Below are 27,627 nucleotides of genomic sequence, written 5' to 3' on the forward strand. Positions count from 1 at the left end.
TTAACTTGCCTTGAACCCGCCTCATGTCCTTGTCCATCCCAGAGTAAAGGACAAGCAAGATTTCCGGTTAGCGTGTGGCTCTGGGTTGTCATGGCTCCTGATCAGGCTGGTGGTGAGTTGTCCTCTTCAGGAGCTTTAGAAGAAATGATTTTCTTGTCCTTTCTGCTTTTATAGCTCTTCCTGTGTCCCTCGGGTGTGATGTCATTACGACCAAGGTTGTCCTTCCTCCTCTTGGCGTGATTAAAGTTTTAGCTTCTGCTGTCCAATTCATTTTGATGAAATGAGTCACACACACAACTGCTTTTAGCAGTGAAGATGACGTCAAAGATGTGGTGCAACATGCAGAGGAAATAATTGCGTGGCCTGTCGTCACGATGGAGCGTCAGTCACTCAGTGTCGCAGGTGTGTTTCGCCCCTTGACCTGAGCTAAAAAGGGCTGAGTTAACCTTCATCTGCAGAGGTGTTCCAGCTTCTTTGACACCTGGTGTGAGCAGCTGTGACGTTAAATTTAGACCGTCTTGCAACATGAGGTGCGATCACACCTAGTTTAAGGTATTGTCAGTTTTATTATGACCCTCTTCTTAGTTATTCATAGCTGACGATGCAATAAAAAATAACCAGACAGTCATATTATTACATTTCCCCTCTGATTTTCCAATGATATCTACGACTCCATCTGTGAACACTCCACTTCCTTCCTCTATATCCGTCTGTCCCACGGCATCTTGATAAAAGGTCTAATAACTTGTTCTTCGCTGCTCTACCGAGAAATTGCTTCAATATCTGGGGCTAAATTGGGCTTCAGTTCCTGCTGGGGGAACATGGTTTTTAGAAAAAAAAAAGAAACAGAGCAAAGCAGTTCATTTTCAGGTAGTGTTTTTCTTTACACACAAGGCTACATTCTTTCATACATACATATTACATACATACAGTCTTACATTCATACAAATACATATTTACGTGTTGTTTTTCTTTTATTATAAAAAAATGATATATTATTACTTTGTATACCTTGATATACTGTGAGGGCTCAGTCACTGGGCGAAGCATGCATTGTACCTGGGTCCTGATTGGAAATTTGACATGTAATTTTTTTTTTTTTTGACAGAGGGGGGGCGATATGCAACCTCAGGACTGCACTGCAGTTTTTCCATCTTTTCTCGTTTCTCGTTCACACTTATCTGGTCACCAATCGCATGTGTTTCGTCATGCTGTAAAGGCAACGGCTTCACACTCTGCAGGACACACTGATGTGTGATCTGAGTTTACTGCACTCTGGTCATGAAGTGAAGCGCTCCAGTTTGCAGTAATGGTTCCTGCTCTCTTATGGCCGTGGGCTGTGGGTCGTAATGATCAGCTGTGAAGAGACTGAAAGTTGTGCTTGTCCAGTTTGTTATTTGTAAGACACCTTCCATCATCACCGTGGTCCTTCAGACGATCGCTCGGTTGACATCCAGTTGAGTTGAGTGAAGAATCACAGGAGATATTGAGCTCCGACTGGCGAAAGGTTAAATCTTCTGAGTCCAGCATAGAAAACAACCCTCAAGTCAACAGTCAGACCCACTTTCATCATCGTCCACATTACAAATGAGTGATAGGCTTGGCTCATTTCTTCTGTCTCAGACCTTGTCTTATTGCTCAGTTAAGGGTAGAACCAGTTCATATTTCATCAACAACCATTGCCTCCAAAGTAGAGAGCTGGTCCTTGATGTTCACATTTGAACTGATTCGGGGAGCTGTGAAGGAGCCAGACTTCGGTCCTCATTAGGAACACGTGAGGAGTGCTCCTCTTGTCAGTAATATCCGCATCCCTCTTATAAACTGGTCACAACTCTGGTGGGATCAGATGCCACTTTCCGCAGCGAACTTGAAGCTGCTTACTTGTGTAGGGTAAATTGCTCCTCACGACTCCTTTAATAAACACTTTTTCCTGCTCTCTCATTCTCTCCTAGATCTATTTCCAAGTGTTCTGACTCAGTTATGACTAATGTCATCTTATGCCAAACCATAATTTTCTGGGAGCAAACACACTTCAGTTAGCCAATCTATTTTGGCATCTTAGAAATTGGTCATTTTTGATTTTCAACTAGTCTGTTGGGTAGTAAATCCAGTTGGGAGTTTGGCTAAAGCAGAGGGATATACAGTATTAAAGTATGTTTACTCCACTGTGGCGTTTAGCTTAGCGCCGCTTTTAGCTCTGAAACATCTGACATTGCTCAGCCACGCCCTGTGTTCCTCATTAAGTAGACATTTCAGGTACACATCATTGTTTCTTGTCCCACCACATCGTTGATGTTTGCGTCACCTCTGTCTTTTTGCACCGTAAAATCTCGAAACCACCAGTCTTTCCTGTACCAGCTCTTCCTCATTTCCCAAAATCTTTCACTTTGGGCTTCTTGGCATTTGTTTATTGACTCCCACATTTGTGAGGGACGGGCGTGAAAAGTAGATGCATTTGTTATATTGCATCTATTATTGTAGATGTAATATAATATATGTATTTGTTTCCTGTCTCTATCAGTCTCAGAGCACGTCGCTCAATTAGTTGCAGCAACATGGGCGGGACCTTCCTCTGCATCCTCGTCTTTCTCGTCCACTGATCGTACCACGCAGGGGCTCACGTCGAAGGGTATCCTATCGGATCCAGAGTCCGTGAACTGGGTGGGCAGTCCTGGACTTGAACCTCTGGTTGATGGGGCGTCTTCTCTGAGTGGAGACGGAGTCAAGGAGCACGGCTCAGGCTCCAGCGTTAACGTCACCTCCTCTCCCTGGAAGAACAGAGATTTGTGATTCAGATAGGACATTAAGTAACTAGAACAGCCATCAGAGAGCGCAGACCTCCACCAAGCAGCTTATTTCCTCCCAATATTATTGGCCTACCGTTACATCATCTACGGAATTAAATCCTTCTTTTTAGCATTTGAAATATCTGCATCATTTAATAGTCAAGTGGGGCGATTTGGACAGTAGGTGGCCGTAGCGTTACGGAAATTCATGAGCAACACACTCAAGATTTTCAGGACCAGATGTCAGTCTGGAACACCACTGAAATGTGATCATCTGTTCCTTGTCCCGTAATAAATATTTAAATGTATGTAAATCTCTTCATCTACTATCTTGCTAACAAACAGACACTCACATGACCTTCTTGACAGCGGCCACAAGTTTTACTTTCCAGGAACCCACATCTCCCTCAAAATTAAAATGAAAAGTTTAATATTGTATCAATCAAGTGCCATGGTGCTAAATGACAAAAATGTCATCTCCACAAATGTGGTCAGAGTTGATGAAGGGCTACAATTCTGCCTCTCTGATCCACCATGTTGACTCGTCACTAATTTTACACCCACCCTCTGAAGGCTGACCCACTTCTGTAACGTGACCTGTGAGACTAGAGGAAGTCGTTTTAGTGGCTTGAAACCAATGACCTCTGGGGAAGTCATCAACCATGGTTGGTGCTGAGCCAGCAGTGAGTCAGCATGTTGTTGATGTCTCAAATGCAGTGCTCATAAAATATCACTCTTGTTCCCACTGTGTTCTAATAGAATTAGTTTCATTGCTTGAACGGCTTCGGTCACCTTCGTCACTTCTTCCTCCTCTTCGTGCTGCGCAGCATACTCTTCTAGTTCCTGGTTTTTGCTGACCATTTCAGCCATCCCTCCGACGAGATCCAGCATCTGACCACTCAGCTGCCCGAGGATCTCCACCTGAAACCAGAGAATATTGCTAATCCGCAGCTTTTTTTTTTTTTTTACAGGACTGAGGTAATACTGTCGACAGTATTGAAACCCAGATGTAAAAGAAGAATTAGCATCTGTTGGACCATGTATCCTTTGATCTCCTGAAGTCAGAACTCACACTTGAGTAGAAAAGAAACAGATAAAAGATGCCCTCAGTCGTGAACATGCTCCCCTGAAGACCAGGCAGCAAAACCAAGTCAAGTCCATTTCAGGCTGCCATGCAGACTTGTAGGAAACTCCATGCAGACTTCTGATCCGTCGCCTACCTTACTGTCTCATCTGGACGATTCCTCCATCACTCACTGCCCTACAGATGTGAGCTAAGTATCCCTGCTGACGAAAACCAGATCAAGAACAAAAATCAACGGAAAGGTATGTTCAGCACAAACCTGATGTTGGTCACCTTGGTTATCTGAGGGGGTTCTATGAAAAGGCTCTGTGAATTAGTCGTCATTGGATTATCACGACAGGGCAGATGTTTTCAATCCTCGGAAATCTGGCTCCACTTTTATGGCGGGATAAAATCTAACCTTACAATACTGAGGTAATCTAAGATCAGGCTGCATGTTAAATTGCCATTTAAGACATTATCTATTTCTATTAGATTATTTCCATCCATCTAGAAATGGCTCTATTTTATACATAACAGAAAGTGCTTCTTCTGTTGCGAGTGAAATTGTAACGTCTGAAATACAGTGGGTCGTGCGAGTTAGACTCATGGTCATAGTGACTGGTTGTGGTTTATCATAAATAACATTGTACGATAATAAAAACAACATTCTTAAAGTCACCATTGCTAAAGCAGGCAGGACAGACCCAACACCCACAACTAACTTGCTGACAATGTAACACCCATACTTGATGACCTTCTGTACAGAGAGCACATTCCATAATGCACTGCAACAGACCAAATAGTTGGGAGGTAAAGTTTTAAAACAAATCTGTACTTCTGTTTAAATGTGGTCACTTTCAGATATTCATTGAATGTTGATCATGTTTGACCATAAACCGACCGACATGTCAGTCATTTTCTGTTAGTGAAGGGCTGATGGACCTTCATGAAGCTCTGACCTCATTCTCTGAGCCCAGATGGCCCTCACTAGTCATACAATCTTTGGCTTTAAAGGAAAAAAAAATCAATGCCGCCATCCATTGTTTTAAAACGCATCACTGTTGAACATGAGACTTCATGAAGCGCTGTCAGAACTTAGTGACTCGTTGCTCCCAGACTTCCACAGTCCATCCCCTGAGGCATTGCTATGCTTCAGACATGGTCACAGTCAGAGTTGACTGTTGTTGCAACCGATGTTCAGACTCCTTGTGACTATACACATGGCTTTTGGTTTCATAGTACTGCGGCCTGTGGATATAAACATCTGCAGCAAACTTATCTGAAACCTTTGTCAGTAAATCACAAAGCATGTACCTGGTGAGCTTCCACCTGGGCTGCTCCCCAAAGATCCGCTAGCCGAGGATGCGTGGGTGGACCAAGGCTGTGGATGGTGCTGTTGGGTGTCACCTGGAGGGACTGTGAGGCACTGTGTAGCCGGGGTTCCAAAGACTGCTCACAAACATGGGTAAGAAATGAAACCAGTTTGAGGACAGAGAATCAGGTATGCGTGATTCCATCCGTAACGTTCATCAGCATGAAGCACCAGACTCTGTTCCCAGCTGCTGCTCCCATAACTCTTCGAAAACAAAACAATTAACTGTGCAGTGTTAAGTGAGACAGTGAATCATCAGTCTCAGTCAATTACAAAAGAACATCTGAGCTATGTCATCAGCATAAAGTATTGACTAAGAGCCCTGTCGCGTGCGTTTTCTTCAGTGAGACTGTGAGGCTTCGTCCCTTCAGAGCTTTTGTATTGGCTCTTAATCTTACAGACATGAGTCACGGTGACGCTGCAGGGAAATGTCAGTCTTCTAAGTTTTCTGACGGCCGGGAAATTGACAGGTCCTACTTTTAATAGAATATATATATTCGACTTTCTTTTCCCCATAGAAGTCTGATTATACAGCTCATTTCTACTGCGGTCTCAGAGGGTAACCTTTTTTTTTTTACATCGCAACCTTTTCGATCCTCGCTCATTTAATGAGCTGAGAAACCAGAAAAGCTGCAGGTGTCATTTTCCATCAGGCTTCAGTTCAGTTTGGAGTTAAATTAGCAGCCATTCTATTGTTCCCCAAATTATTTCTGACAGAAGCAAAGCCACTTTGTCCTGATTCCAGCTCCTATCCCCCGGCAGGGTGAGCTGTAGTCCACAGTATTCTGTGCTCTCAACAGAGCTTGGTAGGCAAGGAGCAGTAATCGGGATCATTTCTACTTTAGATGACAGAGGTGTCGCTGGGCTGGGAATCTCACTGTATCCTCGAGTTGATGCTGAAGTTAGTTGAAATGCCCACACGTTTGGGAATTAGTACGTTCTTATGCTTGATATGAACCGACTTCATTGATCATATACTGATCATATCAGTATATGATTCCTCCATACAAAACGTGTATGACGTCAGCATAAATTGGACTGTATTAGTTTTACCTTAGGGCAGACCTGGGCAAGTGTGGCCCGGGGGCCATATGCGACCCGATGCCTGTATTTTTGTAGCCCTTTTGACGTGCCTATTTTTTCTTTCTCATTTAGTCACCACCACTTCAGCAGTAAATATAGCATGTCCTTGTTTCCAGACAAAAATTTCCTTCTTTTCATTGGCCATTTTTGTGTTTTTCTTGTTCCTCAAAATACAAGGAAGGACTGCTGAATTTATATTTAGAAATAAATTGCCTTTTTATCTTGAATGTCTGGTCCATTGTTATGTTGATTTGTATTCAAATTAAGTGCATATGAAATGAAATATATCAATAGTTTTCATTGCATATTTACACTTCATAATATCCTTACTTACATGTTTTTAAGTCAACTTGTCCTTGTTACTTAAGTGTATATTTTGCTGTTTTGTATTCCCTGCTGTCTTTTTCTTTTGATGATGGCCCCTCACAACTGTTGCCCTTCAGGAAATTGAATTGCCCACCTCTCCTTTACAGCATGGGGTTTCATTAACACTGCCGTGGTTGGTTATCCATTGGAACAAGTTCAGTATCTAGGTGGTGATGAACAAAATGTTATATGAAATATGGCAGATCTACTCGGTGACTCGGTCATTCCACTGGCCAGTCAGGAGGTAGTAAATTTGCAGCATGCCCTGAAGATCCAGTCAGAAGTAGAGTTAAAAACTAGTACTGTTTTACTTTGCTCAGCCTCTGAAAATCCCAGTGTTTGAAGCGGAGGAGTGGAGTATAAGTGCATGGAACCGATACAGTTTAGTTGGGATTGTTCTTTACCTTGTGTTTGTTTTGTTTGTTTGTTTTCCAGAAATGTCAGGGAGTAGCATCACACAGACACTGTTCCATTGGCGTTTCTTAGCATGTGCTTAATCTCCATTAATGTTACCACTCACCCACGTCCACAGGTGAAACTATTACTGCCTAAAACATGATGACAAGATGATGGACTCCAGGATTAGTCATGAGTAGCATGTCATGTAGATCCATTTGTTTTGTGCTGTGTGATCAGGGCTTGGTCACTTGCTGTCAAGAAGAAGAAAAGAAGGGTCCTGACCTGTTGGTACTGCAGGAGCTGCTGCTGCTGGTAGTGGTGGAGCTGCTGAAGCTGCTGTAGGTGGTTTTGCTGCTGAAGCGCGAGTTGGTGTTGTTGAAGGTAACTGCTAACAGTCCCTTCATATCCCTCACCAGGAGTCCCGCCTGCTCCAGAACCACTGCCTGTTGGGATCACAAGCTAAGTCTGGAGCCGACCCGTAGGAGTCAGAGAAACCTACCTGCAGCCATGATGTAGGAGCCTCCGGCTGGCGAAGCCAAGCCAGACGGCTGACTGGTGATGGGATCCCAGGCATCTGAGGACGATAGGCAGTACAGGCCCTGGGATACATAGGTGTGAGGCCAGACGTCAGCAGAAGAGTGGTGAAGTACCTGGTCTGAAATAACCAAAGATTTGACTGACGTAAGTCTTCATCCATATAGTTTACTCGGTTTTCCAGTACTTGTCCACGTGTTTTAGGACAGCCCAGACGGCGTCTTGCAGAAATCTCTTTAAGGCCTTACCCAGTTGTTTTTAAAAAAAATCAACTTCTTATTTTTGCGACACCAGTCTCCCCCTGAGGCCCGTGAAGGGCAGTCGTCTGGTGCTGCTGTGTCCTTCACTCCCAAAGTCCTCTACAGCTGGTCAGAAGTGTGATGTGATGTTTCTGGTCTCCAGCGGTGGTTTTATTTGTCACCCTGAGCGCCTGACTGTGTCCGCACGCACAACCGTCTGCAGTGCTTCCTTGAGGGGAGCCTTATGTGGCCTGTTTCCTCGCCTGCTTTCATCCCACTCATTAGCCATGAATTAGCCAAGTTAGCCGAGGCGACTTTTGAAGGGATTCCGCTGCTTTATAAGCTTTTCTCCATTCACGTCTCATTGATCAACAGTTTTGCTTTTGCTAGTCATTTTCCATTCGAGTTGTGACTCGCCCACTCGTGTTCTAGCGGCGCTCATACATACGTGTCAGCTCACGGTTCAACTGGGTTCAGAATTGCACAAAAACAAAACATGAATGAGTCACTCTTTAAAATGGATGATGTTGTGTTTAGACTCTCATAATGACTTAATTAGAAATCCCTTTCACACTGCTTGATTACTTTTCTTTGATTGTGTTGGCATTTGGAGGCGGTCACATGCTACTGTTCACTCTCACTAGCTGTCACGGAATTATACCATCAGTGAAGGGCTACCACTGGTACAGTCAGTGTTTGAGTCGCACCTCCAGCTGCACGGTTCTATTTGACCTCTGCTGTGGTCACCGTGACAACCCCGCTTTTTACATGTCTTTTGTGAAAACATTGTGTGTGAAACAGCTGACGAAACCTTAGAATAGGATCTAACCCTAAAACTCCCTCCAGACCAGGGCTGGCCAACTAGTGAGAGCCTCATTGTTTTACTGTGTTGCTGAAAAGAGCCACATCCCACAAATAAGCAAGGAGCACCTGCGGCGATGCGTATTGTTTATGTTATGTTCAAAGTTACAGTAAATGTGAGTCGGTCTTTGAACAATAGTTTGACATTTCGCTGGAATACCTCTTACTTTTTCCAACTTATTTCCTATATAAACAATCATCTCAGCCAATCGATTTGGTGAAGAGCCGCATCAAACTGGGGAAAGCGCTCGATGCGGTTTGACCAGTCCCTCTCAAATAGTGGGGTGGCCTCCCCCGGCGGGGGTGTGTTTTTTAAAACTATACTATTTACAGAGGTAGCGGAGAGTGTGGGGAAAAGAATCGAGAAGCACTGCTCAAGACATTCTGAAGTATCCCCATCACTCATCTGGAGTCTTTAAAACTCCCTTCCTTTTGGCTCTCACCACCTGACTCTTCATTGTCATCAATCTAAAGGAAAACGTGGACAGTGCTGGTACCTCTGCTGGTAATGCTCTCCTGGTTCACCTCACTCAGGTGTGCCATGCTGCCCTGGTTGGATCCAGCTTCTATACTCTCCCCATCCGTGGAGTTCCAGCCAAAGAGAGTAGCTTCTGAGATGGCGAACTGCTGCATGATTCCTGAGTGAGCCAGAGTGCAGACGTTGGATTTTGCGGACCTTCAAAAATCTCTAACCCTTTGAGAAAGTGATTCTCAGACGGAACCTGACCTGCAGCGAAGCGAGCCTCCTTCTCTCCATCGCTCAGGTCGCTGTAAGCATCATTCTCCATCCTCCTCTCTTTTTCCCTCTGTAGGTTGCTTCTGCCAGCGCCACCTATGGGCCCGGCTGAGGGCTTTCCCCAACTCTGCCACTCGATCATATGAGCAACCCGGCCCTGGGCCATGGCAGTGGGCTTAGTAACCTTGTCCTTCATTGAGCGGGTCACACCTGTAAGTCCACACACACACACACATTGTCAAAGCCTGTTCCATCTGTGTGTGACGCTGCCCTCCAGTGAGGCTGTAGGGACATGAAAGATGTTGATAAGTAATGAGTACTGAGGTGATTTGATATGAATGTAGCAACGTAACTGCACTGAATTTTGAAGCGTCCACAACAGTCCCTGCGATTATGAACATGCCAGTCTCCCCACCAAGCACCTGAACACAACCCCAGAGGCTCAGTCTTTTTCCAACAATAAACGCCATCTGTAAAGGGCCCGTTTTTCCATGTATTGATGTCCTCCTTTCAAAAGTGAGCGAAAATATTCTGTCCTGTCTTCAAATCTTCCTACGGAGCTTATTTTTTATTCACCGCTGGATACGGGCTCGTGTGACAGGAGCTGATGCTAACATCATAGACAGAAGCGCTGCTGAGCCTGGAGAGGTCGAGGGTGACGGCTGAACGGCGAACAGAGCCATATCAATAATGAAGGATAATACGCGCCTCCTTGTAAACAGAATAAATTAATTTCATTAGCCTTTGCGTGATTAAATATGTGCGAGCGAGCCGGCGACAGGACAGTGGGAGACTAATCCCATGGTGTAAACACAACAACCAGAAGGGTCCACACTGCAGCCAGATTAAGATGCAAAAACAGGATTCAACGGAGGAAGTTGATACTAGCAGTGACTGGATGATAAATGGCTTTTCTGGTCCAGGTGAGGGAGACATTAACAGTAGGAAATCATTCTTTCAGTCTTTGAAATGCATAGTTTTATTAGGTTTTATTTTTACAAGCCACTGACCCTTTGTATCAGGAAACCAATAAAACATTTTGATTTAAAAAAAAAAAAAACAAACAAACCAGGAGATCAAATGTGGTTGAGATGAGACAATGGGAATGGAGGTGACTGTGGTGTATGGCTTGATAGAAGCTCAATAACAATAAAACTGTGCCACAGAAAACGTAAATCCAACACAAAACAGACCAGTTTTCTAGGTACTTAAAGTCGAGCTGTTACTTCAGTCATGATCTAAAGTGGGCGCTGATATGTACAGAGATATGTCTTCATCTATGTGTGTATTTATATTTATAGTATTGCTATTTTATAGTATTGCTGAGGAGTTTTGGGGTGTTGATGTTTTTTTTTTTCTTTTTATTTTGGCAGCTCGGCTTTAAGATACTACATGTGCCACGAAAATAAACACTTCACAAACCACTTCTGACCACAACGCCAACACCGAAGAACCCAACACGCCTGTGGAGATGCTGCAGAAGTAAGTATCTTCACTTACTTGACTGTCCTTAAAATCAGAGCTCTGATTAGATTTCCATCAATGGCTTCACAAATTTAGCCATTGACTGCTGATATTAATGTAGTGGAGGAGGAGAGGATCAGTAAGGAGGGGCACCCACAGGGGTGACCATGTTGGTTCCAAGCTCCACCCCTTCATTCTCCAGGGTGTGGATGTCGGCTGAGTGTTTAGTGGAAATGGCACCTGGTGCCCGATGAAAAATAACCGAGGACTGTAAACAGTTTAACAGGTGATCATTGTGAGCAAGCATGGAGCAAGATGGATGATTTATGAAAAGAATCATCCATCTTGCTCTTAGAAGCTCTTATGAAATGGCCTCCTCATTCTCACTTTTCCCAAGTCTTCATTAATGATAGTTGCCATGCAGGTAGCTTTCTCTGTATTAAAATTATTGTCATAGTTAACCTCTTAATTTTTGGTTATCCAAATATACTTATTACTACCAATATTCCTGGAAATGCAGAGTTTTAAAGTATACAATTTGAGGTCCATAATTTAGTTTATTAATGTGTCATAAATTATTGAAATGTAAAAATATTCTTTGGGCATATTGCGGGGCTGTCGGATAAATATTGTTCCAATTCGATGATTGATCATACTGCTGTCATACCGCAGCAAAAATATCATAACAGGTTCCAAAAAATGGCATGTGCTATACTGTAGAAAAAAAAGATAACAATTGGAAAGGACGAAACCTATTTTCATGCCAAACAGACGCTGAGTGACTGGCATCAGCGAACAGCTGATGAAGCTACAGAGTTGGAACACGAAGGCTCGACATCAGGTGAGAAAAAAACCCAGCATATTCTATTTGTGACTCTCTATATGGTCAGTGGATTTGAATTTGTACAAGCTTTTTTTTAGCTCAGCGACATCCACACCTTGGAGGTCCCTCTGTGGAGCATGTGGAAGCAACATGGGGGCTGGTTTACCATCGAGCAGCACAGACACACACCTGACACACCTGACAGAGACGACTTAGCCAAGGCCCCGATCCCATAACTATTGTTGGGCTTCCTCTTGAGACGAGGCAGTATGGACGTGGTGTCCTCCATGGACAGCTGGAAGAAGGAGGTTGTGAAGTGGGCAGGGAGAGGGTGTAGACGACAAGATATTCAGAATCTTCAATAGGGGTTGAGCGCGAACAATTCTATGAAAACATTGTGGTTTCATACAGTAGGTCAAAGAGCGTCATAAGAAGAAGGAACTTGGACAGATTGTATCATCAGATTACTTGACAAACAGCATACACAGATGAGCGATTGCAAACTCAAGAAATGCTACATAAATATTAAATGCATTCCTCATTGTTAACCCCTGAATGCCAGGGGTCAGGTTATATGCCAAGCTAGCAGTGAGTGTATGAACACATTCATTCCACTGGGCAGTCGACAAACAACTGGATCCACTCAGACCAGTTTCATAAAAACATAGGAATTCTTGCTTAATCAAGTCCCTTCATTTTCTAACAGCAGAGTCCGACTTCCTGTTGCTACCAACGATGCTCTGTGGTTTTAGAAATGGTTGTGTAGACACGAATTCAATCAGCTGAAATACACAAAGTATCGCTGCTTTTTCTCTGTCTTCACTGCCATTCAACCATCAGGAAACCAAGTCCATTCCTCAGTTTTATACTGTTAACTTGAGGTAGGGTGAGGTGGGCAGCAGACTAGGCGACAGAACCCTTAACCCTGAAGCTCCTTCCCCAGGCGATAGTCCCAGAATATCCCAGACCAACTCTACCTCCAGCTGGTTCTTCTTCCACCACAACAAGGAGACATGAAGATTCAATCCTGACAAGGATGTGGCCACTGTAACCTCCTACACCCGCAAAATTTAGCTGCTACTACAGTCACACTGGCTCCGCGTTTTGACTAGTGTCTCGGTAGATCAAGTGCCTCTAAACCAGAGGTGGGCAAACCTCGGGTGGTGCAGGTTGTTGTTGTTTCTTAGCTTGTCTCGTTTTTTTGTCTATCATTACAGTGGAAGAGTAGCCCAGGATTTTGAGGGGAGACACAAAACAGATGTGGCAGTGATTTCATCATTTTCATGAAGGTGTGGTTCAGCTGTACAGACCAAGACATGTGACAGGCATCTTAAAATAGTTTCACCCATTTCACAAAGTATCTGGTCTAGTGACTTAAAAAGTCAGATTCTTGTGTACACTCGACACTGTTTCCAGGTGGACGGGGTCTAAGAGCATGAGAAACTTACTTGAGCTACCAACCATGCTAACTGTCAATACAATGTGTGGCTATGTGACGTATATGTTTAAGTGACCTTTAGCCTTTTATTTCAGATGATTCAATCAGAATATTCAGTACTTCTCTGAACCAAAACAAGAAGTGGGACGACATCTTGAGATGGAGAATATGATCTTTGCCACTGAATAAAGTGCAGATGTCTGCGAAAGCTCTCCACATTTAATACGATTATTTATGTCTTTAGACAGTCAAGCGAGACAAAATTCAGACAGTGCAAGTGGATTCTGCCAACAGTGCAGAAACGCCGTGATGGACGTCATGCTGTTTCAAAGAGCTGGTGGACTGCAAATATGATAAGCTCATTACAGCCTGTTATCTGTGATGGTGAGTATATATATATATATACACACACACCGAGCTGCAGTACACCAGATTATGAGAGCATTCACAGCAGACCATGGACAAGAGTTTATTGGGAGAAAAGCAAAATGTGGGAGAAAGAGCTGCAGTGATAGAGACAGGAAGAGGTGGGAGGAGAAAGTGGGACGTAAGCTGAGTCCTTGCAAACGTCGAGAAATAAGGAGAAATGGTGGCGAGGTAAAAATGGAGACTTACATTGATTCCTTCCCAAGAAAACTCGGCACGGCCATGCTGGGGGACAGGTGAGGGGGAAAGTGTGGGAAAGAAGGCAGAAAGACTTTTACACACAAGGGACACAGAGAGCTGGTGGATAGGAGATCAAGAAAACATGCAGTAATATGAAAACCCACCAAAGTGAGGGAAGTCTGTGAGCAGTTTCTGGAACACTTCTGTGTCTCTGATAATGGATGAGTGTTTTGTGTCATTTTTGGTTAAAACCTTGCATTTCTTTAACATAGATTCACCCTAAAAGTTATGGTATCATGCGCAACATAACTGCTTCTAACTCAACTTTAGCTTGGGTGAAGAGGCCTGCACACTTCTGGAGGAAAGCCTTGGGTTGTAACAGATACCTTCCTTAAACATGTTCTGCGTCTGCACCAGGGCTTCCTCTCGAATGACATGTGTCCTGGAGCAATCCTACGCTGATGCCCGTAACACCTCAACTGGCTTCTGTCAGTGTGGAGGAACGGTGGTTCTGCGTGAGTGACCTCCTCCACCTCTCTCTCAGGGAAAGCTAACCACCCTGCGGAGCGAACTCATTTTGCTCATTAGTATCTGTCTTGCTGGTTTGATCACTACCCAAAGCTTGTGATCAAAAGTGAGGGTAAGAGCATAGCTGGCCAATACATCGAGAGCTTTGCCTTTTGGGCCAGCTCTTTCTCCAACCTGGCTGAGCAAAACTCATCACCAGACCTGAGAAAAGTGAGGCCCCAGGGCCACATGGAGCCCTCATAAGTTCCAAGTAAAACTATAAAACTGTATAACCTATAAGACTTTTTTCAGAACTATTTCTTGTAGCGCAAATAAATTGAAAGAAAACTGGAAACATATTTGCAATGGAAGTGACTTCACTCATCTGACAATATATATATATATATTTTTTTTCCTTCCACAATTTGTCCTTAGTGCATGTGTTGTATGTTTTTGTTATCATCCCTCCTTTCTTTTGGCTCAATGGCCCTTCATAACAAGCAGTCTGTAACGTGGCCCTGCTCATGGCTGAAGATGCAGATGTTTCAGGTTCCTAACAGTAGTTAACCAGGTTTGATTCTTTTTTAGGGAACTGTGCTGTAAAAACGTCAACTCACACAGTGGCAGACATGAGTCATGACCAACACTCATAAACCCTGCTATCTGCTCCCCACTTGCTCTCAGCCGTCTGTCTCCCTCCAGTCTGTCGACCAGAATGTTTATGTAGCTGACGGTTAACAGTCCAACGTTATCCCGTTGCCTTGGCAACAAAAATCTGCTGTTCAAATCAAAGATGAATCTCTGTCACAGCAGGTAATTAAGATTCTCCTTCAATCACACATTTGACCAGGATTGATGCAGAATAACAAAAGCATTCGATCATTTGATCTGGCGGCACATGGAAGCCAGTGTGTAGTCTGGAGTGTTGGTTGAGTCACAGATATAAATGAGACTCCATTAGTGTTGCTGGGTCTCTTATCCACCTCCATCACTTTACAGTGTGTATGCACACAGATTCTTCAGAAGATCGTCCAGAAGCGATTCAGCTCTTTATTCCTTTATTTCAGGGCTGATTGGAGCTCCGACGCAGATGAGGCTGAAATTGCACGGAGATAATAGAAACTCAAGGATCTGATATTGGAGTCAAAGCAAAGCAGTGACCGCAGAAGCCACGTGAGCAAGAGTTCCAGCTCAGGTGTTGAAATGGATCCTACACTGTGGCAGTGAAGGTTTCTCAGAGCATTAGCTAAAAATGAGGTGCATTGTGTTGCTGAGTCAGAGCAGCTGCTGCTGACCTCTGGATGCAAGTAGAAGCACCGTCCGTCCATCTGCCCGTCACACTCAGCAGCCTCAGCCTGTCCTCCCTGGTCAGTTCCCCTCTTCATTCTGGGTCCGTCCGGTATATTCTCCTCTGATCTTGTCTCACCTGGTCACTCAGATTGACAACCTCTACCTCCTCTAACTCTGACTCCTGAGTCTCAAGACCGTACATTATTTACGGTCTTGTTAAAGATTGATAAAGATTTTCTTTGTTCAATGCTCCTCCATGCCTGCACTCTCCTCTTCACCTGTCCTAATTTATGCCCATGAGTCAGGATGATTGATACCAACTTTTCTCTACCTTTTCTTTACCTTGCATAGCTTCTCTCTTCCTCACACACATATATCCTGTCATAGTTATCCTTCATTCCTCTCCAGCTGCTCCTTATCCTCACTACAGTCACTATAGCATCAGCAAATATCATCGTCCATATCTAACGCCTGTTAACCTCTTCGGCCAGTCCGTCCTCCTGTCATCTCTGCAGGTCAGTGCTTTGCTTGACATGATACCTAGTCACATGTATTGATGATAACAGGAAGTGGCTCTTCAGACTGGAGAGTTCTTCAGGTGCTCCACATGCTTCTGTCAATTCGTCTGTCAGCAGGAGAGCAATCTTCAAGTGATCCCCGATAAGTGAGAGAGAAGCTGTGATGCCCATTTTTGGTCCACACCCACTGACTAGTCCCTGCTATGCTGACTGTAAATTGCCCTTTCCAGTACCTGACTCCATGCACTCACTCTGTCTGTAGTTTGACTCACTAGCGCCACCCTGCCTGAGGCGACATGAATAAAATGTGGGGGAGAAAACAAATGTTTGTGCCCTTCTGCTTCTCTACTGGGTCCTAAACAGAGGGATGATGCATTGCTCAGTAACAGCCGCAGCTCCAGGGAATCTCAACGCTGCAGAATCAGTCAACGGTATCGACACACACTTTCTCTCGTACACACAAAAGCGCATTCGCTGGGGACAGACACGGTGTCCTAGTTTGACTGATGGGAGCACTTTCACTTGGTTCTATTGGATTTAAGATTATTTTTGTCTTCCTTGTTTGTCTGTTTTTGTTGCAAAATGATTGTGTCGCTGTGGTTCCCGATCCAGTGCCACATCATCATTGGTCAGTGCCCAAAGCTGGTGACCCCAGACCAAAATCAACGCCATCCTTCACTCAGTATACCCCAGGCGTTAGCAGCATTCTTCTTGTCATTTAGCTAATATTTCATTCCCCCATTTCTCTTTCCGGTTTCTTCCCACAGCCCAAAGACACGCTCCTTTTTGTGCTTTGTGTTTTTCTCACCACAGAACAACATGGACAAAAATGTCTATTTTTCTTTATCAGTTTGTGACAGAGGGGGAAGTGAAATGCTTTCCTACCTGATCCCCATCTTTTCGCACCGGCACCGCATCCGCTGCTGGAGAGAGAAACAGATGAACGTGAGATGATCTGTAATCTCAGATGTTTCAGCCGCTGAACATTAATCTCACAGAAACACAAACACTGGTCCCGTCAACCGTGTGCCCATTCTGCCGGCTGACAGACACGTCGCTGCCCGAACAACACGCGCGCGCGGACAAACGCGTCCTGCGAACTTGGATTAGTGTTGGCGCTGAGCTTCGTCGCACTGACGACACAAAGGAGTGAGTCACCAAGGTTGCCAGAGATTCTGGACATCTGAGTGGGAAAAAAACTGTTCTGCCAGGTTTTATTTGTGATGGCAGCACTCAAAGACAATTCCCACACAGAATAATAAAAGTCACAAAACATCTGTTGCTAAATTTAATAAGATTCTGTCTCTTCCCCAGTGAGTGAGAGATGTTGAGCAGCCAGAGGGAGATGACGACTGTCTCCGCACCTACAAAGAAAATAGGTGGACAGCTGGACACCCAGTATGTGGTGGACAATCGGTGATAAAGTCTGCTTTTTCAAGAGCCTTATGAGGACCCTTATTGTCCTGCAGTGATGTTCCAGATCATGTGACACAATCGGAAAACTGTCAACAACCTTCCCCCCCTCACATGGACTTGTGCTCCACGGAACCACCCCCTGAAGCTGCAGAACCACAAAGAGACCCCGGCACTAAAAGGTGGTGAATCAGCCTCATCTTCTTGGGGACACAACCTGAGTGAGTCAGACAGCTGCTGGACAGGGAAAAGCACTGCACAGTGTTAGGAGTCCAGAGTTTGCCATGGTGCTGCGGTGCAGAGTTGGTTCGCACCACAGGATTGAAACAATGGACACCTTCACTTGATGCCACAAACAGGCTGCTCTTCCTCTGCTGTTCCTTCCTTCCTCGTGTGACGTTTGCGTGGAGGTGGACCCCACCCCCTCCTGACGTAGCCACTGTCAATCGACTGTCTAAAAATAGCGCAGCCTTGTCCACTCTACTGTGAAGACCTGGACCTTCCTTTGAAATCAATATCAGGGGGGAAAAAAACCTTCTGACAAGTGCAGTCGCAGTTGAGATGCAACCAGCCTCACCAGCCGGCAACCTTCAGCTGTCATTGGAGCAGTCACATGTGTCTCCGCTGCTACGTCCATCTTTGTAAGTGCTCATTTCCTAATTGACTTGGAAATTGATCTCACTGCATTGAGATGTAAATTTAACACGCTGCTAATCCTGTGTTTATTTCATTACCAGGGAGCCCAAAAGTCATTTGGTGACCTTGAGAAATGGAGAAACTGTGAGTGTGAGTTATGCTTAATCTTAGTCTGGAGTGGTAGGAAAAACTCGCTCCCCTCTATGTGTAGGTGTAGAGTTTTGGGGGCTTCATTTTCAGTCCTGACTTGCGTTCCTCTTCTCAGTGGCAGCAGGTGAAAACATTCCCAGGGGGCAGCTGTGTCAGAAGCCATGAGAGGACCCATACACCCCATCGTCCTATTGCAACAGTAAAACTTCTATCTTGATGGAAGTGGACGTAGTCACCACAGTGTCAGAAATTTTAAATAAGATAAGCCCCTCTGGCAACGAATTCTAGACGGCTGAGTGGATACATTTCTGGTGCCATGTGGCCACGTCATGCTTGTGATCCGCTGACCTGCTCTGCAGTAATATAGTTTCCACCAAGATATATTGAGTCATATTTTATTAGACTTGATGGACAATACCTCCTCAGAACAGTCAATGATGATGAACGAAAAATGAAAATAAAATGTTCTTTAAGATAAGTAAATAAATGCAACATATGGCTTTGTGCAGGTACTACGAGGAATGTGGCAGCGTCCTAGCGCCCACTACTGACCACAAGTTGATCAAGAAATGTATCTGACGTTTTCAAGCAGTGTGGCCAACCAGTCAAGTCAGTCAGCCTAAGAGCTACATTGTTTGACTGCGTTGCTGAACAAAGCCACATGCAACAAACATGTCAGGCTCCACCTGAGCAGCAGGTCACGTGACTTAGCGGCAGTATAGCGGTTAAAGCACATGCCTGTGTGTCACAAGGTTGCTGGTTCACGTCCGGCGTGTGTCTCTTGTGCATGAGTTTTTAAAATCCATCCATTTTACCGCGATCCTCCTGGAAATATCAAGCGGCGTAGACAGAAATGTGTGCGCCATTTATTTGACTGATATATATTTTTGGTCTGTGTGTGTGAGCGACGCTGCAGACTGGAGCGTCTCATCTTCACTCCACTGAATTCAAAGTCTTTGAACAATATTTTGACGTTTCGCCGGAATAGCTCTTACTTTTTCGAAACTGGGGAAAGAGCCGCATGTTGGCCAGGTCTGTTTTAGAGAGACACCATTTGTCTGCCCACTTGTGAACAAGGCCCATAGACACAAAGTATCAGAAAAAGGTCAAACTCTGAAATGTTGATCCTCCTTCTGTTCTCTTCGCAGTAAGAGCTTCTTCTTTTTGTTTGTTTTTTGCAGAAGCTGTTTTTGTTATTGTTATGTTGACTGATCTTAAACATCCTGATCATTAGTCACATTTAAGTACAGTTAATTAACTCTATTAAAATAAACTTCAATCCTCTGTAAAGTACATCTGATCAAATGGAAGTGATGAAACGTGTGGCAAGCATGTGGCCTGAGGCTGCTCTAATTTTCATCCTCCACAGGTTAACCAGAGATGGAGCTGCTGCACTGAATAAAATGGGACAAAGAGAAGATGACAAAAACCGCCTGGTACAAGTCGCTGTGTGAAGTTTTGAAGAGCCCTTGAGCAAGGTGTGCATGTGAGTGAGAGCACCGATAGCTCTGGATTGTTTCAATTGCACCTCGACAAAGCTATAGTTTAAAGGGAAACACAGGAATGATGATGAAGGCTTCTTTGTTGTGGTCATGGCTAGTGATGGTGAGGCTTCATGAAACAGTGTCCTCATTTTCAAAGCCAAATAGATGACAGCCACTTCAATGAATCCTCACATCATTGTTAAAAGCAACAGAGCCATCTACTGAGCACTGAAAATGAGGACACTGTTTCGTGAAGCCTCATCGCCCCACCACCAGTAATTGGTCAATGAAGCTTTACGAAGCTTCTTCCTCCTTTTGGAACTAAGTTGGTGGCGCTCTCCGTTTAAAAATGAGGTGACTGAGAGTGCCATCAAGTGGGTACTGAAAATGAGGCTTCATGAAGCTTCAACAGCCCGTCATTGAGATGAAAGGGAAAACTATGATCTACATGCGGCGTGTCTTCCATGTTGGACCATGGAGACCAGTGAATAACTCCAGCCCAGTTTTGTTCTCAGACAGCTTCCATCCAGGAGGATTTTCCTCCAGTCCACCAGAAGGTTCTCTCAACTCCATCAGTTGTTAATGAAAGACGAGCAGCCTCAGTCATGACTCCATCACTGTGAGTACATTTGTGTCGCCACCCAGGGGAAGTAGGAGGCCACTTAGCGCGCACACGCACGCATGGCCACTTGAGCTGATGGAGCTTTTAGCCTCGGCCACAAGGGAGGAGGAAAGTGAGGATGAAACACAGAGATCATAAAGATCTCCAGCAAGGAAAAACATGGAGGGGCTGAAGTTAAACGTTGACAAGGAAGCAGGAAGGAAAAGCAGGTGGCGAGACAACCACCTCCACACTGGCTTGGAATTGAAATGTCACGGCCATATTTAGTTTCTGTGACTGCTAATAGAGCCGTAACGGTGCGTGCTTAGTTGGGTTGTGTGTTTGTGCGCTTTGTGTACAGTGTACAAGAGTATGTGTCTTTCTTTTCTGCGGTCTCTTGACCGCTGTGTTTTTGTGTGTGGATTTGAAGACTGGGCTGCAGAGGTTCGGTACGTGTGAGACCACTGACCTTTGAGAAAAAGGTCGGTGGTGTTTGTGCTGCTGGATCTCCACGGCGAAGTCAAACAAAAACAAAAGGCCATCAGATATGAAAGCGAAGGTCGTCCTTTCATCACCTGAGCTGCTGTGAAGCTCAAGAGGAGGCGTCTGGAGTCGGAAGGAGCGACGCAGATTGGTCATTTTGATACTTCACAAAGGAAGAATGGTGGACACCTGGAAGATGCTTTCACATGCGGCATGCAGGAATGAACGCCGCTGCACCTGCTGATGTGCACAAACAACACACACACTGGTGAGTGTGTTAAGGAGGGTGGTGCTGTGAGGCCGGCAACAATAGTTCCTGACAGCTCTCTCGCCCCTCTCTGCCACTGCCCCGGGCTGCGTGTTGCTGTGCGCTTGTGTGTGACGGGACACACTGACAGTGATACAAAGTGAAGTCTGGAGTCTGACTCACCTCCGTTCTAGCAACCGGAGCTCTGAGCCAACACACAGGGAGTCCTGCTCACGGCAGCAGACCGGGTAACCTCCATCCAACCACGCAACCGGGGAGTTTCGTGAGTCCTTCCCCCAACACTCCGGGGTCGGCTGGTCCTTCAGGACTACCACACAAACCACACGCAATAGTTTTCCTGCTCAGGACGTCAGGGGAGGCAACGGCTTCATTTTTAAAGAAAGGTCATTCAAGGTCAACGGCTTGCTCTACAATTCCTCCATTAGCTTAAAGCCACATGCTGAAATAGGGTGCGATGTCACGGTGTGAACCATTACAAAACATGGTTGCCAGGTCTCCTAGTCACAACTAAGACTCGCACAGACGTTATTACACAGCCTGACTCTCGCTTCACGTCAGCAGTCGTGCCTTCAGTTCTGGGACCCAGGACATGTTGGAGGCATTATCACTCTCATCCAGCCTGGAACTACAGCACCAAACCAGTCTTCCCAAAATATGCAGCAACACTCTCTAAATGACATTTTTTTATTTCTCAAAATCATTTATTTAACTTTCATTATTTCATAGTGATGCATTATTATTTTTTTAAATCACCATTTTATTTATGCTTTCAGTCAAAGTCAATGAAGTCTGCTTTCATTCATGTGGCTTCTCCAGCAGGTACATCAGTAAGTCATACAGCAAAGCATCAGCAAGTGAGTCACCAATCGAACACTTTTGGACTGTGGGAGGAAACCAGAGTTGACGAGGCTTCGCCCCAGATACCAGAGATTGTGAGGCTGCACCAAGTTTTAATTGCACAAAATCGCAGAAGATATTGTCTGTGCTTTATGTCTTGAAGTCAATGGATTCTTGGTATATAGAAAAAAAGAAATGAGGAATCAGAGGCTCGACATCGACACAACAACCCTCAAAGGACTCTTGGTCACCCACCAGACTCCAACAGGACTGATGTCAGCGGGTGGAAAAGCCATTGTTCAGAGGGAACGTCAAAAGGAGGAACTTGTTCAGAGCCACGTATCGTTCAACTGGATTGGGAACTTAGCACCAACAAAGTCTGGGACATACAACAGTCCAAGAGAGACGGAGAGAGGAGAAACAGGAGATGTTTCACCAGAGCAGGCAACGGGAGGAAGAACTGGAGAACAATCTGGATCCTAAGAGATAAAAGAAATGTACTCATCCAGCCTGAGAACCATGACCTGGCTGAGAAATGTCAGGGGATGGAGTACCAGCTGTAGCACCATGGAGCAAAGGTCAGGCGCTGTGAAACCAAGTTTGGAGGCAACTGTTCAAACCTGAGGTAGGCTGTAAGGCCGTCAGTCAAAGAAGGTAGAAGAAAAGCTAATGCAAACAAGAGGAAGAAAAATATTTTCCACGTTTCTAAAAAGGCTGCTCCGAAGGAGAGAGGATGAAGGATAGCAGAGAGATGAGGGCTAAAACAGAGCAGAAGAGTCTGCAAGGCTTCAACTGAGGGAAGACACTTGAAACAGAAGACAACTGCTGACCGGGTCTGTAAAACATGTCGAGTTTCCAAAGCTGTTGTGATGGCAACATAATAATGATCATAACATAGAGTCTGTCCTGCTGAAAAGCTACTGTCATGTCACTGAGGACGAAAAGCGAGGCGACGTGGACAGTTCAGAGCTGCTAAACCAGCTCCTGGTCGGAGTGTGACAGCGTGTGCCAGAAGACAGTCTGACCTCCGACTGACTTTGGAGGGCAAGTGGATGGAGAAATTAATTTATGCGCCGCACCACACGAGTGGCATTTAGAGATGATAGAATTACAGCAGCCGTGATGTGGCTGGCCAGCGGACCAATTGAAGAGCACATAGTAGACAAGCTGATGCACTGCTGGAGTCCAGCTGTGAATCATCTCTCATCGTGGCCAAGTGCAAGACTGTGAGGACCCGAGTCCAGATCAAGACCAGAGGGGGGGCGAGACCAAAGTGAATGTAGACTACACAGAAATCTATTAGTCATACAGACACACACATTGATCTCTCACAGAAAAGGATTTTTTAGTCTTATTTTTCTCAATAAATCGGAACTGAAACTATGTATTCAGTTTGGTCTTGGATGTGAGGGCAGGGCAGCACAGTGGGGTCAGGGTCAGCACTGCCTCACAGCTACTATAGTGCAGGTTCAACATGAGCTGGAGGGGTGAACCTGCACCTGTGTTTCGTCCTGTGCTTGTGTGGCTTGTACTCCGGACACTCCGGTTTCCTCCCACTTTATAAAAAACAGGGATGAATCCTTGGTGTGAGAGTCTGTTCAGGGAAGCCGACACAACTCCAGTGGGAAGTTAAATGATTGACAGAGCAGCACTTGAAAAAATACTTATCTGGAAGGGGAACATCTGGTTCATCTATGTTTTTATATATATGTATATATAGTGGTGGGACTTATGATTAATTATGATTAATTGATTGCAGCAAAAAAAAAACTTAAAATATTTAAGCATTTAATCGTTTTAATTTAATTTAACAATTTGCTTTATATATATATATATATATATATATATATATATATATATATATATATATATGCATACATATATATACGTTATATATATAATACAGTAATATCATATCTATATGTATATATAGATATGAATTTAAAAATTGGTTGATGAGGCTTCACGAAACAGTGTCGTCATTTTCAGAGCCTACTTGATGGTGCTCTCTGTTCTAAAATCTGTGGCATTGAACAATCATTTCAGTGAAATTTCACATATTTAAACCGAGAACGCCACCTACTGACCTCTGAAAATGAGGACACTGTTTCATGAAGCATCACCAGCCCATCATTCATATATATATATAAACCCAGATAAACATGGTACTTCTGGAGCAGTCTCCAACACAGGACAAGAGTCCAGCACACAAACCAGATATCTGGTATCCAGATATTTGTGCGTCGATCCCACCCAGGTCAAACGTCGCGGCCTGTCGCGACTCATGACGCTGTCAGGAGAGTGAGCCGTGAGCCTGACAGCCAACCTAGTATCTCCCCGCTGCACAGTCACCGCAGGATAATCCCAGCTCTCGTCTGTGGTTAGGAGGCACTTAGCAGAGAAAGCGACACCAGCGAGCCGATCGAAACAGGATGAAACAGCAGAAATGTTATTTTGGTGCGGTGACGATGTTCCGGTGACGGTTTGTCTTCTCCCATCTGATTCCCCTCCAGCTAATGAAGGTTGAGAGGGAGATGTTGACCCATATTTACTGTAATGTCTCCAGCTCCCTCGCTCCGCTTCTCATTGACCTCCCTCTTTCTTTTACCCCACGTCTATTTTTAGCAAACGTTCTCGTTCAGGCCTAATATTAGAGAAGACGTTTCTGCCGGCCAAGTCGTCTCCGTCCTCTGTCCATTTCTTTATTTCTCGACTTTGTGATGATCACGACTGATCCCACCACTTACCCCTGCAGCTACATGTCTCAGAGCCAGTCCACATCCTCATAAATTCTCTCACTTCAATGGATTTCTTGGACTCAAAGACATTTTCTAGCTGGAACTCTAAAAGCCACACTGTCAAAGGGAAGGGTTGTGGGCCAAATTATGCCCCTGTTGGACATATTTATGGACTTGCCGCTCATTTTACAAGTTCCAGGGTTCTCGCCCGCGCTGTAGCAGCGTAGGGCTCAGATCCTCAACTCCAGGTAGTAAAGTAATAAAGGTTTTTTTTTTATTGTCATGTAATAACCATGTTATTACATTTGATCTTGTGATTCCTTTTTTTGGAACACCATTGGTAATTACTGTGAGACAGCAATGAGACAAGTATTTGAGAGGAAAGTCTTTTCTCATCCATTATATATGGGCATTTCAGTGGCAGCCCTTGGGGTCGCGGTTGCTAAAAAGGTTGGTGACGCCTGCTCTACGGCACTTTTCCGGAGTTGTCATGGCATTTAAGGAGTGTAGAAGCACTGATGTTGAGGAGCAAAATGTCGGCTCTGATGGTGCGTTCCATTTGTCCTCAGAACTGGGAGATTCCCAGCTGCTGAGAGCGTCAGCAGTGAGTAGAGCTCCTGTGTGAGCACCATGCGAACAATGGTTATCGCTAGCCGGGTTGACTTTGGGAGGTCGAAGTTCAAGGGCCTTTAGACTGGGGTCGATCCAACCTATCACTCGCAGCTCAACGTAGCTCTGGAATTTAAGTCTAATGTCACATGCACCGGTCATGTGCCGGGTCTGAAAACTCTGTATCCTCTGCTGAAAAATGTTTGAATTCAGTGAATTCAAAGCTGCAGACGTCAGAAACTCCCCGAGTCAGTGCAGACACGATGAAGGTGACTGAGTTAGGAGCAGTGAGGGACGTGTGCGGCGCATTCCAGACATCAAGTCGGGGTGACACTCACACACACACAGGAGTCACATTTGCTTAACTTTACAGGCTGCATTACTCCAGCGTTGAAAACGAGTCTGAGGCCCAGCAGAGGAGTCAAATTTTCAGATTTGATGTCAGAAATTGACCGTCAACTTTAGACTGCCGTCACATGACAAGCCTCATGTGTGATTGAGACTCGATGTGGAGGACAAAGGTCAGATGTCATCTGGACATTTAAGCCTTGACGTGCTGCCTGTGTCCTCCGACACTGACTTTGCAGAATTCGCCGACCTGTTTTCACCTGAGTTCTGACTCATCCTCGAGACTCCTCCAGGATAAGTCAGATGCACTTTCAGTGCGCGCGCGCGCGACACCGACTGCGTCTTTTGTTTGTTACGTCGCCTCATGACGCACGTTTGAGACAAGAGGAGGTGAGGTGGGGGGTGGTGTCTCAGACGCCCAGCATGCAATGACCTTAGTTTCTCTGTCTCAAGGCGGAGGTCTCGCGCACGCGCGCACACCGGCTCCTGTCGTCCGGGGACTGACGCGCCTGTCTCGGCGCGCATCGCTCTCTCGCACGCGTTCCAGCAACGCGGTCACCCGGTCGCGTGAAATGGCGCAAACACGAGGTGTGTTCGCGCGGAGATGCGCTGTCAAAGTTCGCGCTCACGCGCCGGAAGCGAGAGAAAAAAACGGGCATCTTACTGATGGTTCTGGATCCGATGCAGCCCATCTTCTCTTACAGCGGTTCGGTCAGGTCCAGCAGCAGAATCACGTCCATCGCGTCCCCCCGCTGCTGCTCCTCTACTCCTGAGAAGCGCGGAGGCTGCGCGGGTGCGTGCGTGCGCGCGGGTCCTCCCCCTCTCTGCCGTCACACGCGCCCTCTGCCACATCCTCCGATGTCATCGCTTCTGCCGGCTCTGACTCAAGTCAGGTGACGTTCCTGCACCGGAGTGATGTCCATGTCAGTAGATCGAGGAGAGCGAGTCAGTGCTCTGTATCGCATCCCTCTGTATCCGACAGTGAAAAGTGCTTCACTATAACAGTGATTATTACTTGGTTTGAGCATCCGGTACACATTCTGACTATGACAGAATGTTTATCCCACCTTAACCTTTCTTTTTACAGTGTAAAGAACGTCATATTCACATATTCTTATTCTATTATTATACTGTTGAATTTGCCTTTGTTATTTTATTTTATTTTATTTTATTCCAAAGCACTTTGGTTGGTGGGATCCCCGCTGACCATGGCAATACATTTGATTCTGATTCTGTTATTCATTACTAATCTTGATACTCCGTCTGAGTATAAGAATACCTCTCTTAATGTAGCCAGTTAATGGGGGAACCTAACCTGAGTGAAAGTATTTCCTCTGCCCTACGACCTATGAAAACAGAGCCCTGGAAGTGACATGCGTGTGTTGATTTTTTGGGATGTGACATGTATGACTTTATTTTTATTTTTTATTATTTCAAATACCTTTTATCTCAAGACAATTTGAACAAAAATAAATAAATAAATAAAGTCATACATGTCACATCCCAAAAAATAAACACATGCATTTTTTATCTCAGGATACGACCGTAAATGTCAGCACATGTGTAACTGTCTCTCAGACAAAGCATTTTGTAACATCCTCCTGTAACCACTGCGTCTCCCGTGGCTTCGTATCACTGCCTGCAAGTCACATTATAGAAAAAGTTGCTGCATTTTAGCATCAGACCAAGTGCCTTCTGCTCAAAATACTACCACATGTGACTAAACCATATAGACTCTCGGTGTGAGTCACAGCTAGATGAAAAGAAAGCTGATCAACCGCTGTCGGTCCATGGCGCTTGTGCTCCCACAACTGGCTGTATGTAGAGATGTGTTCACAAAATCCGCTTATCACGAGATAAAAATTGTCTCGAGATTCAAATTATCACGAGATCATTTTTGTCTCAAGATAAAAATTATCAGGAGAATTAAAAAAAATAAAGTCATGTGTGTCACTTCCAGGGTTCCATATAT

General features: G+C 45.0%; 1 protein-coding gene across 4 annotated transcripts; it reads right to left on the reverse strand.

Annotated features, from left to right (window-relative positions):
* Positions 1–838: 838 nt before the first annotated feature.
* On the reverse strand, positions 839–26,506 carry LOC128757008 (protein FAM131B-like). Of its 4 annotated transcripts, none has more exons than XM_053861964.1 (11): positions 26,320–26,506; positions 16,974–17,011; positions 13,783–13,818; positions 11,928–12,024; positions 9,434–9,652; positions 9,204–9,344; positions 7,572–7,727; positions 7,355–7,515; positions 5,167–5,301; positions 3,579–3,707; positions 839–2,768 (listed from the first exon to the last, which is right to left on the reverse strand). In XM_053861964.1, the coding sequence occupies exons 1-11, from the start codon at positions 26,345–26,347 to the stop codon at positions 2,538–2,540; spliced, it is 1,371 nt and encodes a 456-aa protein (XP_053717939.1). In that variant the 5' UTR covers positions 26,348–26,506; the 3' UTR covers positions 839–2,537. The 4 variants fall into 4 exon arrangements, with proteins under 4 accessions (XP_053717939.1, XP_053717938.1, XP_053717942.1 ...); XM_053861963.1 differs by having other exon boundaries at positions 11,919–12,024; XM_053861967.1 differs by lacking the exon at positions 13,783–13,818.
* Between the last annotated feature and the right edge of the window lie 1,121 nt (positions 26,507–27,627).

The sequence above is a fragment of the Synchiropus splendidus genome, chromosome 4 (assembly GCF_027744825.2).
Source record: "Synchiropus splendidus isolate RoL2022-P1 chromosome 4, RoL_Sspl_1.0, whole genome shotgun sequence".
NCBI classification, from domain to species: domain Eukaryota; kingdom Metazoa; phylum Chordata; class Actinopteri; order Syngnathiformes; family Callionymidae; genus Synchiropus; species Synchiropus splendidus.